This window comes from Durio zibethinus, chromosome 11 (assembly GCF_047325235.1).
Source record: "Durio zibethinus cultivar Kanyao isolate XHJ-2024 chromosome 11, ASM4732523v1, whole genome shotgun sequence".
Classification (NCBI taxonomy): Eukaryota; Viridiplantae; Streptophyta; class Magnoliopsida; order Malvales; family Malvaceae; genus Durio; species Durio zibethinus.
In genome coordinates this window covers 13,109,450-13,128,734 of record NC_143172.1, presented here as the reverse complement: position 1 = coordinate 13,128,734, position 19,285 = coordinate 13,109,450, and the positions used below count along the sequence as shown (strand labels likewise).

Below are 19,285 nucleotides of genomic sequence, written 5' to 3'. Positions count from 1 at the left end.
GTTATCATTAGATTTTAAAGAAAATGGTCAGATTCTAATGTTTAGAAATTAATTCCTTTATTTATTCCAAAACTTGAATTTTTTTTTTCTTTTCTGTTGAAAGCAAATCAATTTTTTTTGGAAACAAAGCATTTTTATTTTTGGATTAAGATGAAAATGTTTTAGGTATCAAGACATCTCTTTCACCCTCCTGTATTTAGGTAGAGTTTCAAAAACATCTCAAACTTAAAGGTTTTCAAATTGTCCCAGAAAACCAATATAACACTTTGCATAAACGATAACTATCAAGAATCTTCCTATATTTAGGCCAAACCTCGAAGGCTATTTTTACTTGATATGTTATCTTATTTAAAAATATTTTTCCTTGAAAACTCATTTTTGAAAACATATACATGGTATGTATGAATATAATAATAATATAGATGCATAACAATTGAGTATGAATAACAAAGTATGAATACATGACAATTTAATAATGCATGTAACAATCAAGTAAAATGAAATGCAAATGCATGAATGGGATCAAGGGTTGATTTTAGGGTTTGAGAGTTGGTTCAAGGTTTTAAGGTTTAGGGTAGGTTTAGGGTCTAGTTTAGGGTTTGGGGTTTGACTTAAGGTTTTGGGTTGGTTTAGGGTTTAGGTTTGAATGAGTTTAGGGTTTTGTTTAGGTTTTAAGGTTTGGTTTAGTGTTTGATAGTAGCTTAGGGTTCTGGTGATGGTTTAGGGTTTGGATGGTAGTTTAGGGTTGAGGGTTTGGATTTATGGTTTGGGATTTGGGATTTAAGGTTGAAATTTAGGGTTTGGAATTTGGGGTTTCATGGAAAATGCATGTAACAAAAATAAATTATAAAAATTTCGTTGTTAAAAATATAAATATTGATGCATGGAAATGCATGACTATAGAATAAACTTATTACAAATCTGGGCATTTTTTAAACTATATTACAAACTGAACATGTATGTTAGTTTACAAACTAAACATGTATGTTAGACCTGACAATTTCAAATACGACACGGTGATACAATAAAAAAATAACACAAAAAATCATATGTGTTTTGAAAAAATGTGTTTTATGTTTATTTGTGTCGACATAAATTTTGACATAATATAATTTGTGTCTTATACTTGTTAATACGTCTAAGCATATGTAAGACATAAAAATCACGTTTAAAAAAAATGTGTCATACAGATACATGTTTAACACGTGACACAATACAAAAACATATTTAAATAAAACGTGTCACACGGATACACATTTTATTCATGACACAATATGAAAATACGTTAAAAATATTTTTATATTTATTTTAATTTAATATAAACATATAAAATTATTTTAATTTTTAATCTTTTAATTATGATACTAAATTAGTTATTTAATATACTATATGAAGATTATTTTAAACATTTAATTATGATACTCATTTAACAATTATTATAAAATTATTTTTATATTAATAATATAAATAATATTATTAGTATGATACATTATTATTTTATTTTTTAATTTTTAATAGTTCATCTTATTGGATTTGATATTAAAAACTAATATAGTTATGTATACATTTATATTAAATGCATATATTAAAATATATATTAAATTTATATATATATATATATATTAGTAATGTATACATTACATATATAAATTTTAACATATTAAATATATATTATTCTTTGTAACTTTCTATAATAAGATTAAAAAATAATTTTCTATTAAAAAGAGTTTAAAATAATAATATAAACTTAATTGTTAATAACAAATAACATCCAACAACCAACAATATGATCATTGATCAACTAAAGTAAATTCAAATCACATGAATATACAATAATGTATTATAATGATAATAAATAACATTTATAATAATATGAAACTATCTGATAATCTTAATAATATGAATCATGATATGCAACTATTTTAAATTATAAGAATTAAAATAAAAGATTATATATTTGAAATTAAAATTACTATATATTCTATATAATATGTATAATGATAAAAAATTATATAATTTATTTTATATTACATGATACGATATTATTAAAACATAATTTATAAATTATGATTACAAATACACATATTGATGACCTATGTTAAATACTTTATTCTAGATCATATGATAAAAGATTACATATTTAAAATTAAAAATAACATATTTATTCTAAATAGCATTTATAACGATAAGAGATTATATAATTTATATTTCTATATCACATGATAAAGTAACAAAATAATATAATGACTTCCTTTAATATTTTATTCTAAAATCTAAATTGCATCATATGATACCCATATATAATTACAAGAGATTATATAATTTATTCTAAATCATATGTATATGTATATCTATAATAATTAAAATATGTAATTTATTTTAATCATATTATAGTGCATAAAAAAATTATTATAAGTAACATAAAATTATTAATTTGACTTTTTAAATATATATTAATTTAATATTTTTTAATAATTTTCATAAGACATTAACACCTTTTACAGATAAATTATGCTAATTAAGTAATTATTGAAAATATATAATAATATTTATATGTTAAAAATGAAATAAATGTGGTATATATATATTAATATTATGTATAAAAAAATATAAAATATAAAAAATATATATAGTATATAAATATTAATATTACATATCACAAATATATAAAAATATTTAAAATATATATCTTTTGAAATAAACTCTTTATCTTATATATATAGTATTTGATTATTATATATTCATAATTTATTTATTTATTTTAAATTAAAATTTACTAAAATTTATTTCTTTCATATCTAACCACCTAAATGGCATCAACTTTTAAAATTGCTTTTAAACTTTCAAGGCTATGTGGATGATTGATTTTTAAACTTTCAATGCTAACTTTTAAACTTTCAAGGTTGACTTTTATTATCTTTAATATAAAATTACTAAAAAATTAATTAAACAAAATTTAAATTAAATTTAGTTTTATACTTTCAAGGCAAACATTAATTTGCTATTCCAGAATTCTACTTTTAGTTTTATTCTTTTATTATCGGTTAGGTAGCCCACCGATTAGGTAACCATTAACTAATCTGCTTTTATTAACAAATAACTCATTTTCATTAAAGCCACACGTGTGGAAGCTTAACCACTTAACACTAAAATTCTTTTTCTCCCATTTCACATTCACATTTTCACTTTTTTATTTCAAACTTCTAGAATCTAGTCGGAGCAACTTCTTTCCTCTTTCACCTATCAAGCCAGACAACCATTATCATTTTTTGCTTGTTCTTGCCTCCTTCCTCAGGTAGCCACCACTTGCCTTTAACCCACAAATCGTAGTTGATCCATAGATTAACAGAGCCTTTGTGTCTCTTCCAATTTTCATCACATCGTTTCCTACCAAAACATTGAGGTAAAATTTACAAACAGCAATCTAGTTGCTCATTCATTTTCTTTTTTTTTATACTTGATTATTCTTATAATTACAAATCCTTGTCCAATATGCATTTATTTTAATATATATGTTTTTGACTCATACATTTCTAATGTAAATTTTTTAATAATTTTTAATTTGAAGATGGAATATGATGATATTAACACTATATTTCAATCAAATTCTCTTACTGCGAATTTGGTAGAAATTTATTATAGGGAGATACCATAACAAAATAATATTGAGATAGGAAAGAGCATAGGGAAGCACAAAATAAACAAGAAACTAACTTTAGATGTCTGGAAAGTCTTCGATGTATTACTTGAGAAGGCAGTCAATGGTATTAAGATAATAAAGTGCACGTATTGTGAAAAAGTTAAGAATTACAATTTCAGGTATGGGAATGGTAATCTTAAACGTCATATGAATAATTATGCTATGAGAGACATGCGTGATGTAGGCCAAATGATACTTTCTAAAGACCATGGGTCTATGATAACGAGATCTTGCAAATATGTTTCTAAAAAATTTCATGAAAAGTTAGTTGTTGCAATGGTTATGCATAGTTGGCCCTTATCATTTGTGAAGTATAATGCATTAAGGATTTGTTTTCTTATTTGCATGATGATGTGACTTTAATTTCAAGGCACATTGCAAAGTCTAATATCATGAAAATACATAAAAGAGAATTGAAAAAAATGTTGATAGAAACACCTAGTAGGATTTGTTTGACTTCTGATTTATGGATTTCTATCAATATTAATAGGTATATATGTGTTACTGCTCATTTTATTGACCATGATTGGAATTTACAAAAAAGAATCTTGAATTATTTTTTTATGCCACCTTTACACAATGGTGTTGCATTGAGTAAAAAAGTGTATTCGATGATGGCTGAATAGGAAATAGAAAATAAATTATTCTTTGTGACATTGGATAATGCTTCTGTTAATGATAATTTTGTTGATTTGTTGAAATTACAATTGAATGTATGAAAAGCACTTATAGGAAATGGTCAATTTTTTCATCTAAGATGTTGTACTCATATTTTAAATTTGATAGTCCAAGATGGCTTGAAAGAAGTTGATGAGTCCAAAAAAAAAATGATGGAAAGTATTAAGTATGTGAAAAAGTCTCAAGTTAGAAAGCAAAATTTTTTTGAATGTGTGACCCTACTTAGTTTACATGCAAATAGATAACTAGGACAAGATATTCCAACTAGGTGGAACTCCACACATCTCGTGCTTCAAAGTGCTATTTACTTTCACATTACTTTCTATCGCTTGGAAATCAGTGATTCAAATTATAAGAATTTTTCATAGGATAAAATTGAGAAACTAAGCCAGTTCTTAAGTGTTTTTTATGACGTGTGTTTTCTGGAACAAAGACCCTACAACTAACTTATTCTTCCCTTTAGTTTTTTGGGCATGCTTGAACTTGAATGAGCACATGAATGAAAATGATGTGTAGTTAAAAAAATGGCTTTAATGATGTTTGATAAGTTTGAGAAATATTGATTTAAATTTAGTTTGATTTTAACTATAGCTATGATAATGGATCTTCCTTACAAGCTATAGTTTGTGTATTGAAGTTATAAAAAGCTTTATGGAAATGATTCAATAGAGTTCAAAACAGTCAGAGATAATATGTTTTCTCTTTATGATGAATATGTTGATGCTATTAAGGCTTCTATTTGTAGTTCTTCCTTAGTTGTTTCTAATAATTCTAATGATCTAACTATTGATGAGGGATCTAGCAAACTATAGGTTCACATTAAAAGGATGTTTGGAAAGTAATTAGCTTATTTTAATGCTTAATTTTGTATTATTTTTTTATTTTTGTAATGTTTTGTTATAAATTCTGATAAATTTAAATTTTTTTAATTATAAGTTTGACACTTTTGACATTAAGAATGGTGTTACTGTAAGGAAATTTCAATTAAAGCTGTATTTGGAAGAACAAAGGCTCGATAGGATATAAGAGTTGGATATTTTACAATTTTAAAAGCAAAACCAATTTCAGTATACTAAGCTTGCTATCATGGCATGAGATATCTTAAGCATTCCTGTTTCCACAGTAGCATCTAAATTTACTTTTGGTGTTGGTAGTAAGGTTCTCAACCAATATTGTAGCTCACTTATGCCAAAAATTGTGGAGGCCATTGTTTGTTGTGAAGACTAGTTATTTAGAGAAGCTATTGATGAGAACTTAGATGAGATGATAGATGGTATCATCAACTTGGATCTTAGCAAAGAAAGTTTTTCTTCTGTAAATTGTTATACTTCATCTGAATTTAATTTTATTGAGTTATGTTGACTCATTAAATAGCTTTTTAAATTATTGTTGTATTTTGAATACTCTAAAGTTAGTAGGTTGGTATGTGTTGAATTGGATATGATATTTGAAGTTTGAAATTTGATGATACGTTGCATGTATTAGTGTTTGACTTGTATTTTGTATTTTGAATACTCTGAATTACAGTGCTATTTGTGTATATGTTATTCGTATAAATTCATATTATTCGTGTTATATTTATATTGATTAATTATATAGGTGTTAGTCGTATCGTGTCACATATAACACGAATAATAAACATGTCGTATTCATATTTAGGATTTAAATACGTTTTATAATTCATGTCGTATTCATGTTTCAATAATTCGTGTCATTACATGTGTCAAACACAATACGAAACATGACATGGAAACACCGATTGCCAGGTTTAATATATGTAATAACATGATGACAATGGATCAAACAATAAGATTTTAAAAAGTTTAAAAGACATGTTCCACCACTTTTTTTTTTAAATTAATGCAAGTTGTCATAAATCTCCAAGAAGACTACTAATCTATCATTTTTTTTCATGGAAAATTAAATTGAAAACTTGAAGAACAAAGCAAGAACACATGTAAACATATGGAAAACAAGCAACATTTGGTCATTTTGCAAAGAACAAGTTTCAACCAAGCATGGGAATGACTTGGCCAAAAACTCCATGTCAACATCAACAATCTTCCATCATTTTGTTTACTCAAATCATGCATCAAAACTTCATAATACCATAATATAAAGACATTTTTATCATGCATTAAATTTCATAAAACATGTGGCAAACTAAACAAAAAGGAAACCATGAAAACAAACACATATAACCAAACATCAAACATATACCATTAAACTAATCAAAATTCATGCAAATAACAAACAAAATAACAACGTAATCATCATAAACATCATTAAAAGCAAGAAAAACATTTAAAGAGAATCAAAAAGAGCTTCGGCCTGGTGGAATAGTGCTTGGCCAAACCTACAAATGGCCCATAATGGTGAATTTTGTGTTAATGATGTTTGATCCTTTTAGTTTCAATCCAAACTATTATTTAGTTAGATGAAATCTTGATTCAAGCTTAGATTAAAAAAAGATAAAAAAAAAAAAAAAAACTACGGATTTTCTTCACTAAAACAAAAAAAAATTGAAAGATAAACAATATGAAATGAAATGGAATGTAATGAAAAGCAAAGGAATATGCTAGTATGACTTATAACTCCACAAAGCTCTATAAGAAATTTTCTATTTTTTTCTTTTTCTCTACTATTTTTTTACATGAATTCCCCTACTACCTCTTTTCTTTCCAACCCCTCATGAAGAGTAAATATATCCTCTTTCATGCATGTAATTCCTTGGATCAAATCTTCATCTAATAGCCATCATTTCTATTATTTTTTGTATTACAAGGAACCACCTTTTACCATTGGATCCAGCCCCTCAAAATCATCTTACAATTAAGAACATTTATGACCAAAGGTTGTATTTTTAATGTTGTTGGAACAAAGTGAAAGGACTATTTTACTCCTTATTGGAAAGTTTTTTATTTTTATGCAATTTTCTTAGAGAAATATGATCCTTTCTTCATTTTTATAACTTAAAAGCACAAAAAATCCTCAAATAATATGAAATTATAATCTAAACATTTTTTATGGCAAATAGACCTTGAGAAGGTTAAATTACTAATGTAGCACCTATTTTGTCTAGGAAATTGAGTATTGTGATCATTTTCATACTAATCATTAGATTTTATTAAGTTTTTTTAAAATTTTACTATTTTTCATTTTATTACTATTTTTTCTTTTCGTATATTCTTTTGACTTTTTTTACTCATTTTGTCAATCGTCTGTTTTTCTTCCTTGATGATTTTGTCCACTTTTTCACCAAATTCAAGCCTACCAAATGACTTTTTACATCTTTTGCACCAGATTCAAGCCTGTCAGCTTCATGATTTGACTTTGCAAGTTGAGATTCCAAAATCAACTTCACATTTTTCTTCCACAATCCCTTCAAATCTAGGATTAGTTAAAAATTTTGGTTATAAATATAGAATCAATTTACATATCAAAGAGGGGAGATCAAGCATAGAGAAATCAATATCAAAAAGGGAAAGTTTTTAGCAAAAAAAAAATTACCATTTGGCGCACCCACCAGAAGCCATCAATTAACATTAAAAGAAATGATCATAAGCAACCAACAAAAAAAAGTTTTCAATCGAAAATAAAAACTTTGATTTGGGAAGTTTGAGATTTATTTTGGAAGAACTATTTTAGGAAAAATGTTGAGGGGGTTAAAAAGATTATTTTAGGAATTTTTGGGATTTAAAAAAAAAATTTAGCATCGCCAAACTCTAGAAAACTAGAATTTTTTTACACCAAAATATGGGTTTTATGCCAGCATTTAGGTTTTCTTTGAATTTTTTAACAATCATTGAATTTTCCAACTGTCGGATTATGAAAAAGCTTCCAAAATCTAGGTTCATTTGAACTTTTTAATCGACTTAGAAAGAGAAAAAGAGAAAATCTTAGGAAGAAAGGAAAGAAAAAAATTTAAAAAAATCAAATTTGGGCTATTTATAGCCTAATAAAATGACGTCATTTCTACTAAGGGAAGAGTCGTGTATTGATCCAAGACTTGACCCCAAAGCTGCATAAACTGACCTAACCACCCAACTCTATTGATAGCTTCGAATTGGTCTAACTAAACCATCCTTGTACCGATTGAACCACTTCAAAACTGGTAGAACTAGTGTTAGATCACTAAAATTCGGTATAAACCACAACTAAACCACTCAAGGATTAGGTTCAACCATGAGAAACTACTAAGATTACTCAAACCGCTGAACTATTGACCAATCTAACCAGGCGTACTTTTAGTATTTCATTCATAATTTTTTATTTTCTTTAATTTTTTAGCTTAAGTTTTTTTATATATTCTTATTATTTCTATTTCTATTTTTTTGAGATTTTTTTATTATTGTAGACATCGAATTTTGTCCGAAACATTTTAACATGGTTGAACAAACCCATTTGAAGCTAGTAAAAAGGCCCTTTAAAGAACCTATAAAATGCATCAATATTTAGGCCTAATAAAAAAAAAAAGAAGACCCGTATGATTACTATCAAACTCTTTCACATGAAATTTATATGGATGATTTTTTTCACATGAATGTATGACAAGTATAGAATAAATAAAAAGGATAAACCTCAAAGTCAAATCAAATCAAAATTGCACAAAACTTGGTCAAAATGGATAAAACTGGGTTTAATCTTCAGAGTTCAAAGTCTAATTGAAATCAATGTGATTTAAAATTAAATTTGATGATTTTTAAAAGACTAAAAATTTTTATTGCACCGAGAAAAATATAAAATTACTAAAATACCCCTATAAAAGATATTTTCATAATTTGACCTTCCCGAGCTTGTATTTTTATGAAACTTTTCAAATCTTAATTTCATAATATTTAATAAATTTTGGTGCATTTGAAATCACAGCTATACCATAATAAGTGTAAAATTACCAAAATACCCCTATAAGGGTATTTTTATAATTTGACCTTTTCGAGCTCGGATTTTCATGAAACTTTTCAGATCTCAATTTCATAATATTTCATAATTTTTTGATGCATTTTAAATCATAGTATTGCCCTGAAAAATGTGTAATTACCAAAATAACCTTATAAGGGTAATTTTGTAATTTAATCTTTTCAAGATCAAATTTTCATGAAAATTTTCAGATCTCAATTTTATAATATTTCATGATTTTTTGTGTTTTAAAATCTCAAAAATGAGTATGAAAACATTGATTTCTAAGAAAATGGTGTAACTATCGAAAACTTTGCGCTTAGAATAAAATGATCTTTTCATGTGTTTGGAGGGCATAAAAATTTAATCTTTACAATGAATAATATGAACCATTGTATCTTTTATTGATCTTGATCTAATATTCAAAGGTGGTTCCTTGAAATAATAAAAAGACAAGCTTTGATCCTTGGATGAAATCTTATCCAAAAGTCTATAATTATCATGAATGAAAACTTTTTTAAGTTGGAAGGGAAGGGCTGAAAGGCTAGTTAAAAGAAAAGACAATGTAAAAAAAGAAAGAAAAGAGAGAAATTGCTAAAAAAAAAAAAAATAGAGGTTAGCCAAATAGAGTAGGTGAAGGAAAATGAAAAAAGAAAAAAGAAAGGGAAGAGTTTACCGACGGGGTGTTCAATCAAAGAAGGAGACTGGAGAAAGAGCTGAAAATGATGGAAAGAAAAGAGCCAAACAAATAAAAAATGAGGAAAATAAGTTGCTAAAAAAAAGAAAGAAGTAAAATAAAATAGGTTTGATAGAAAAAGAAAAAGAAAATAGTAATAAGAGAGATGAGCAACAAAAAAGAGAAAGAAAAAAAGTTAAAATAGAAAGTTTATGTAAAATAGAAGGAAGAGTGAACCAAAAAACATGAAAGGAAAAGAAAGATAGCAGGAAGTCAGTAGCAAAAAGGCAAAAAATAACCAAAAAATGATAGCCCGTGAAAGATGGAAATGGCTAGTTAAGGGTAAGTTTGCAATGGTTTCTCTAACCCTCTTTTATTTTTGTATGAAAGCTAGCTATCCAATATATTGGTTTAGCTTTTAAGGTCTTGTAGTTATAAGTGTTGTTTTAAAAAAAAAAAAACTTTCACATTTTCCTAGTCTGTTATGAGTTATGCGTTCTCTTTCATTATTTCCTTACATGGGATCCCATCCCAAACTTCTTGTTTCCTAACTACTATTGTTGTTTTCATAGCTATTGCTAATAAAGGATTATGGAAGCTTAAAGCTTCACTTCCATGCATGGTTTCTTGTTCAAAATATATTGGTTTCTTTTCCTATCATGGTATTTGTTTTTACGTGGGGATTCTAAGCATATGGGTCATATGCATCATTTTGACAAATAAAGGGATGAATATGTATAAAGGGTCATGACATGGAGGCCATGTACTTTGTCACCCTTTTGGTTGTTTTAAAAGATGTGGACCCAGACAACATTTATGATGAATAAATTTGTTAAAATACAAATCTTAAAAGCTATGGGGCATGATCTTTGTCTTCCTTATGTTAATTTTAAATGAGATGGGTATTTATAAGTTAGTTGAAATTCTCTGATAAATATTTTTTTAAGATATAAAACTTAAAGTTTGTTTTTAATAAAGTTTAGTTTTATGTGTGTTTGATTTTAATTATACTCATGCAATTTGTTCATGATTGTTTACATTTAATTGTAAGTTTAATTTCTTTATTGTTTAGATTCTCATGCTTATTTTAATCAATATATCATGTTTAAATCCATGTTTGATATATTTTATTTTTCATTCATTTAAAAGTAATGAATAGTAATATCGATGACATGATAATAACAATAATGTTAATAATGATATGAATGAGATTATCCGAAGATGATATTTTAGATAAATCCGAGTAGTGATTCTCTAAAATGTCTAGGTGAGGATATTTTTCTAAAAATACTACCAAAGTAATAGAGTATTTAAGAAAATATTCAATACAAAAAAGTTTCATTTGTCTATTTTTTGAAAAATTTGATAGATGTTAATAATAATGTGTAATGACTCTTTAAGTGGTGAAATTAGTATCATTAAAATTTTTTAAAAAAATTAGATTAGAAAATATAATTAATTGAGTAAGAAATGACAAAATGCATAAAATTTTTCGAGGATGAGATTATAAGGAAATTCGAGTAAAGATTTTTAAGAAATCACTAAGTGAGAAAATTTTTCTAAAATACCACCAAAGTATCGGGGTATCTAGGAAATTTTCAATAAAATTTTTTATTTACTTTGTTCCTTTCAAAAGTGTTGGTGATAATTGGAAAACAATTGAAGAAGATTAAAATGTAATAAATGTTATATTTTTTGTATGCATATTTTACTTTATTATTTGCATTACATAATTTTAAATGCAAATAAAAGTTCTTAATAATGAGACCTCAGGAAGTTTGGGTAGTCATTCCTGAGAGTTCCCTAAGTGAGAAAAAATCTTCTAAAAATTACCAAAGTATTGAAATATTTTATCATTATGAAAGATTTTCATTTTATCATTATTCTCAGTTTGAGTAATTTTATATGAAAATATACACTTTTGGAAATAAATTTGTCTATAGATAATGATATTATTACAAGATTTTAAAGTAAATGAAATTTCCAATGATGGACCTCAGGAAGTCCGAGTAATGATTCTTGAGAATTCCCTATGTGAGAAAAGCCTTCTAAAAATTACTAAACTATTGAAATATTTAGAAGTTTCTTTTCAATATGAAAAATTTTCATTTTATAATTATTGTCTTTAACTTGAATAGTTTTTCTTAATAAATATGAGAATGTTTTTAAGAAATAAAGGTATTTATGGATAACTATATTATTACATGATTTTTAATGCTTTTTTAAAAACAAATGAAAAATCTTTGAGGATAAGATTGTAAAGAAATCCAAGTAGTGATTCTTTGAAAATCTTTAGGTAAAAAAATTTATCTAAAATGCTGGCAACGTATTAGAGCATATAGATTAAATTTTGATAAATATTTCTTATTTTTTTTAGAAATAAGTCTCAGAAAATACTATTTTTTATGCTATTTATAGATATTATATTTTATGCTTTTTAAAAATAAATATTGAAAATAAATATGAATTATTGAAGATAGAATTTTTGATAATTTCGAGTAGCGATTTTTAAAATTCCTTAGGTGAGATGGTTCCCTTTAATATTGTCAAAGTATTGGAATATTTTTAGGAGTTTTTTAATATAAGGTTCTTATTTATTTTCAAGCTTACTGAAATTAAAAAAAAATGTTTTTAAGAAACTTAAGAAAATTAATCTTTAAATACCAAAATTAAGATAATTTTAGTTAATATTAAAAGATAACACATTATTAATTGATATTATTTTAAACAGGCTCTATAGGAGTGCTAATCATTTTCCATGCCTAATCAACTCCTGAACCCAAACTGTTTTCATAAACCCAAAAATTTTATTTTTAATAAATTTTAATTAATTTTAATTTTTATTAAGAAGGTAAGTTTAATAGGTGTCCAATCACACCTAGCAAAAAAAAATGGTAGCGACTTCATTTCTTTTGTTTTCCCAAATTCGTTTAGCAGTCCCCAAAACCATTATGACAGTTTGGTGACTTCACTAAAGACATCATTTTTTTATAAAGTCAGGCCAAAAATTAATAATGTGTTATCCTTAATTTTGATTTAATGGTCTAAATTGATATTTAACTTTAATTTTCTTAATTTTAATCCTTTATAATAATAATAATAATAATAATAATAATAATAATAATAATAGTAATAACGTGGTAATAATAAAAGGGAAATGAAAAATTGCATTTTACCTATATCATTTATTTATTATTTGCTCTTTTATTTTATGCTTTGTATGTATTATTATTGTTATTATGAAGTGCTTAGAATAAGTTTATAATATTTTGTTCCCTTGTTCACACACAACACATGAGCTCTATACTCAAGCTCTAACCCTTTTAGGAGGGAGTAAAGTACCTATGCTCCTTTGAAGTGATAACCTTCGCAATGACAAGCGAAATACTCCCACTTAAATTGAACATTTTTCGTTCATAGCCTGTAACGGGTAAGGATCGGGTGCCTTACTAGTCCAGAGTGGACACTAGTGAAGAATAATTTGGGGACCTTTAATGTAAATCAATTCGAACCTAGCATATAGTAAACCATAAGAGCCGATTCGAAATAAAGCCATATCTACTTTTTTCATAGACCGACTCCATATATTATAATAAAAAGGGGAACATTTGTATTGTGTTTTTCAAAATAAAACTCATAAATGTGGGTATTCATATTTATTTTGATTTTTCAAAAAAAAATGCAATAAGATCTTTGTCTCATTTCCTTTTCCAAGAAAACTTTCCTTTCGTTTCTTCTATTTTTCAAGCTTTTACTTTTATTTTTCTTTTTCTCTCTCTTTCATGCTAACAACTTCTTTCTTTTGTATTTTTTTTCATAAATTACATTGGCATAAAATAGTGAGGTATTTACTCTAGAAATCTTTCAGTAAAGTTCTTTTTCATGGACCTCACAGTATTACAGTCTGTTTTTTTTTTTTTTTTTTGCAATTACCCCGTGTGAATCATATATTGAAATCTATGAATGGTCTCAATAACTTAACAAAAGGAAAGAGATTGTTTACCTGTTGGTTTTGTATTGGGGTTACCAGAAAAAGTTCATTTGAATCTTACCCAGAATAATTTAAAAGATTTGGTAACCATATGGAATCACATGGGTGAAGCTAAGAAGGAAAAGTTGTGTGAAACATATGGGCAAATTACATCTCTTATCCAGTAGTGATTGAGAAGAATTTGATTTGAGCAGCTGTTCAATTTTGGGAACCATCGTATAGATGTTCACATTTAAAGAAATGGATTTGACACCAACCATTGAGAAATATTCGATTTTGGTAGGATTAAAATTGCAATACCCTAATAAGATATATATCAAAAAGCCAAAGTCAAGATACCATAAAAGATAGATAAGTTGATGGGAATGAAAGTAGAAGCTGTAGATAATTTGACTAAAGAGAAAGGTAAAGGTGTCGATTTACATTGACATTTCTTTCAGGATTTCATCTTGAGACATTTAGAGGATGATTAAAGCATGGCAGTGTTCACCCTAATAATTTACGAAATGGTGATTTTTCCAAAAAATTTGGGATATATTGAATTGGTAATAGTTGATCTATTTGAACAAATTGAAAGTCAGGTGATTAATCCCATTCCAGCTATCTTAGTTGAGACTATCAAATCATTGAACTTTTATCACCAAAATGGAAAATGTTTCACAGAAAGTGCATAATTACTATTTGTCTAGATAAAAAGTCATTTCAGATGCAAAAAAAGTGATTTTTCCAAGCCGTATCTTTGAAATAGAGCCCTAGTCAAAGAATTTTGCAAAAGTTAATAGCCATTATTGAAATCCAAAGAAAAATGGGTAGCATTATTTCAAAGGCTTACTAGTGATCAGGTCAAATGGATGGCACCATGGATGCCTTATTTGCCAATGTTATATTAAGGTAGAGATGATCCATGGGTACTACTTTTGGGATTGTGAGGAATGGTAAGTTATGCTCCATTAATGATGTTAAGGCAATTTGGTGCGAAGCAGTTTGTCCCTACCACACTTGGACTTGCTTTAGTAAAATTTGCATATAGAAAAACGGGCTCGTTAAGAATAATGAAGCAGTCGGTTTAGGTATGGAAGAAGACTCAAAGGTTAAGATTATAACCTATTCTTGATAAAGTCACCCTCAATTACCTAATTTGGAAAACAAAGTGTTCTAGAGGTATTATGTTCCCTTCAAATAATTTCTTATTCCAACAAGTGAACTTGTGAGCAAAAGAACCTTTGTCAGAAATTAAACTTGTTAATTAAGAACTTGAAACAAAAAAAGAAAATTTGAGACTCTAGGAAGATATGGGACAACTAAAATACGAAGTGGAAACTCAAGAAGTTATACTAAAAAAAGTGATGCAAGATTAGGATGTGGCCTAAAATGATTTAAAAGATTTTCATCAAGAAAATAAAAAAATATAAACCCAATTAAAAGAAGGAAAAGGCACTAGATTTGGTGCTAAGCAGCAAAGAGAAATGATTGAGCTTCAAGAAAAGATATAATGTTGGAAGGACAAAGCCAAGGAAAATAAGGAAAAAGCTATCAAGATTTCTTGATAACAGCAAGAGTAGGAAGGTTTGCACTCAACAGCTTAAGCAATATTGATGGAATGTCAAAAAGAGAATGCTAAATTAAATGAGCAAATCAAAGATGAAAAGAGAAAACACCATGAAATGCAAAAAGAGAAAGAATCACTTTGCTAAGTAATTCAAGGAATAGAACAGCAATTGTAAAACCATAAAGACCATATTTTCATAATCATCAAAGAATGGTAGAACAAAAAAGTAGATTGGAGTTTTTCATAATCATCAAATAATGGTAGAACAAAAAAATAGATTGAAGATATACTTGCGATCTTGAAGTGGATGCTCGTATGAAGTAGAAAGCATAGAGTTTGGGAAGGCTACAATACATAAAGCATCTGGCTAGTCAAATTTGCAAGGCAATAAGGAAAGCAAGGGAGATGGTTGAGAGAGTAGCAACTTTGATATGATAAGTCAACCCAATTGAGAGTTATGGCCAACGTTTGTTAAACTTTTTAGTTGAAGCCAATGATCACTATAAGTAAATTAAATGTTTCTATGGCTATAATGCCAAAATGATAGACTCTCTAAATCAGAAACTTGTTGGAATTAATGTGAAAAGTTTTAATGTTTGATATATATGTCTTAGAGTAAATACCTCTCAATACATTCATTTTGCATATGTCTTTACATCATTAAAATGATGTTTTCAAAATTAAAATTAAAATTATTTTGCTTGCACAAAAATAATATGGCATCATAATTTTTCAAATTGTGGTAATGAAAGGTTTAAAGATAGCTTAACCGTTGAAAGTTTGAAATTGATCTGCTCGTCACCCGTACAATACATGTTACAAGTTAGAATTATGGAAAACGAGTAAGTAGCTAGAATAAAAAGAATGGAAAAAGCTCAAAAAGATATGTGAGAATGGATGGTTGAAATGTAAGAAGATGTGCAAAGACAAATAATAGAGCTAAGGGAGTTAATGGGGGGCATGGCCACAGGGAAATGTGTTGTTGAAGCTTCTACTATAAGAAAGGAAAATCGACCCTATGGAAGCAACAATGTCAAAGAAAAGCCATTTTACCCACCTGGGTATATACCACACCATGCTCAAGCTCCTTAACTAATGTATCCATCACATATGGGTGGACAACCTTATCCATTCCTGAATGTGAACTTACCGGTTAACCAATAACCATATCAGGGGCAATTCGAGCATAATCCAAGATGTAATCCAGTTGATCTAATTTTTGTTTCCAATTTGGATGATCTCAGGAAGCAACAGAAATTAAGGGGTATGTCTGAGTCAAAAGAGAAAAAAAAAATTCAACATAAGCATGACTTGCTAAAAGAGAGACTAAAAGCTATTGAAAGAAGAGATATCTTTGACGTTATTGATGCAAATAACCTCAATTTGATCCTGAATCTAGTAATTTCATTGAAGTTTAAAACTCCTAATTTTGAAAAATATGATGAAACTAAATGCCCATCGAACCATCTTGTCGTGTTTTGTAGTAAGATGGCAGGTCACGCTGACAATGATAAGCTTTTGATCCATATTTTCAAGACAGTCTCACTGGGTCTGCAACTAAGTGATATGTCCAACTGGATAGAAGTTGCATACATTCCTAGAAGGACCTCGCTAAAGCTTTTCTTAGCCAATATAAACATGTATTAGACATGACTCTTGATAGATTGTCACTACAAAATATGAAAAAGAAGGCTAATGAAACTTTAAGGAATATGCCCATAAATAAAAGGATTTTGCCACCTTTGAATGAAAATGAGACAACAGTGCTTTTCCTTAATACTCTCAAGACACCATATTATGATAAACTTGTAGCAATGCAATTAAAAATTTTACAAATATGATAATTTTTGGTGAAATGATATAACATGCCATCAATAGTGGTAAGATCAAAACAGGTGATACCTTCAGTTCCAAGAAAGTAATGCCACCTAAGAAAAAATATAAAAGGACACATATTGTGGGTTATAGGAATCAATCACCTAAAAATTTTATCCCATATCACCCATATCCAACCTACCCATTTTATTATTCCATCACACATAACATTTTTCAATGTCTATGCCCATATCAACCGGTACCATCACCGAAATTCCTATAAAGCTTTTACCATCATATGCACACTTATGTTCTTGCACGCGTAATCTAACATGTTGTCTAGTCAAATAGTTCAATAAGTAATCCTAGAGCTCTAAGAGCCATTCGAGAGAAAATTCTCTTTAGTCACATTTTCATGTATTTTACTGATTTGATCCTTCAATTCGCAGCAGTTTTTTATTTGTATTGTCATTATTGTTGTTTTTTATATAATTTAAAGTATTTAAATTAAACAACACTAAATAAAATTTCTGAATCCGGACAAAGAAGTACCATTTATTCTACATCCAATACACTTTTGAATATTTTACTTTTACTTTTAAAAAGCTAAAGGTTACAACAAACGACGAATCTGTACCTTAGTTTTGAATATTATATATTATTATATTTTCGGCATTAAAAATTTAAACTCAACGAAAATTAATACTACAAAAAAAATATAAATTAATTGACCGAAAGATTCTTTTCTGTTTGGTACGGGCTAGGACAAAAGAAAACTTGCGCAGGAATCTATGATTCTGCAAAGAAAGAAATCATGGAAATTTTCATTAAAAAATGAAGGAAAAAGATCAAAATAGACAAACAAATAAGACAAATATTCGGAAATTGCAAGCAGGCCAAGTTTCATTTCATTCAACAAAGTTGAGAATCCAACAAGTACGGTAAATTTCATATGTTGGAGAAATTATTTATGAAAACAACCTAAAGAAGAACCCTAAACATTACTTTTGATCCATGTCATCTGAATTAATCATTCATCATCGAAAAGCTTCAATACTATGGCTTAGATCCGTTTGTCATTACCGGGCATCAATTAATCATTCATCGTCGTAAAGCTTCAATCCTACGGCTTAGATCCGTTGTCATTACCGGGCATCGAAGCACTCATCATCTTCTGAAACTCCTCGAAATTAACATTTCCATCACCGTCGGAATCAACGGACGTGATCATCTTGACACAATCATCAAGCAGACACTTCATCCCCAACCGATTCAAAACCAAATGCAACTCGTTCGCCGAAATCAGGCCGTTCTTGTCCTGATCGTACAAATCGAAAGCGTCGCGTAGCTCCGAGGCGGCGGTGACAGCATCGGAAGATGAGCGGCAGAGGGAGCAGAATTCAGAGAGGTTGATGAAGCCGTCTTTGTCGGTGTCGATGTCTTCCATGACACGTTTAAGTTCCTCCTCTGTGTAGCTAGAACCCATTGTTTTCAATACGTCGCCGAGTTCCGTTACCGAGATCTTGCCATCCTTGTTGGCGTCGAATTGGTTGAACACTTTTTGAAGTTGGTCCATGTTTTCCTGGGAGATGGAGGAGGTTTTCTGGGTGGTGTCTGGTTTTATCGTCGACATGGTTTTTTGAAATGCTTAAAGAAAGGAAAATGGAGGACTAATTTTGGTTTCCAATATGGGCGGTGGGAGAGAAACTGGAGCGCGGGGTTGGGCTTTTATAACCGTGGTGGGAAAACAGAAAAAACAATTAAATACAGCCTGTAATGCTATTACTTTACTGTCCCTTGCTGTTTCCACGTGTTTGGACCTCCTTTTTCTCACTTTCCTTGGCCCCAGGAAACCAATGAGGGTTCATAAATACGCTTATTACACGATATTATGATATAATAAAATAAAATGAAATTATAAAAAAAATAAATTAAATTATTTTATTTTATTTTATATTTAATATGTATAAAAATTAA

The 19,285-nt window shown here is 28.0% G+C and overlaps 1 protein-coding gene across 1 annotated transcript; it reads right to left on the bottom strand.

Moving 5' to 3' along the window:
- Positions 1–18,185: 18,185 nt before the first annotated feature.
- LOC111291186 (putative calcium-binding protein CML27) lies at positions 18,186–19,028 on the bottom strand. The gene has a single exon (XM_022882810.2). The coding sequence runs from the start codon at positions 18,939–18,941 to the stop codon at positions 18,432–18,434; it is 510 nt and encodes a 169-aa protein (XP_022738545.1). The 5' UTR covers positions 18,942–19,028; the 3' UTR covers positions 18,186–18,431.
- Between the last annotated feature and the right edge of the window lie 257 nt (positions 19,029–19,285).

Coding starts and splice junctions, on each gene's coding strand:
- LOC111291186 (XM_022882810.2), bottom strand. CDS start 18,941: ATGTCGACGATAAAACCAGACACCACCCAGAAAACCTCCTCCATCTCC.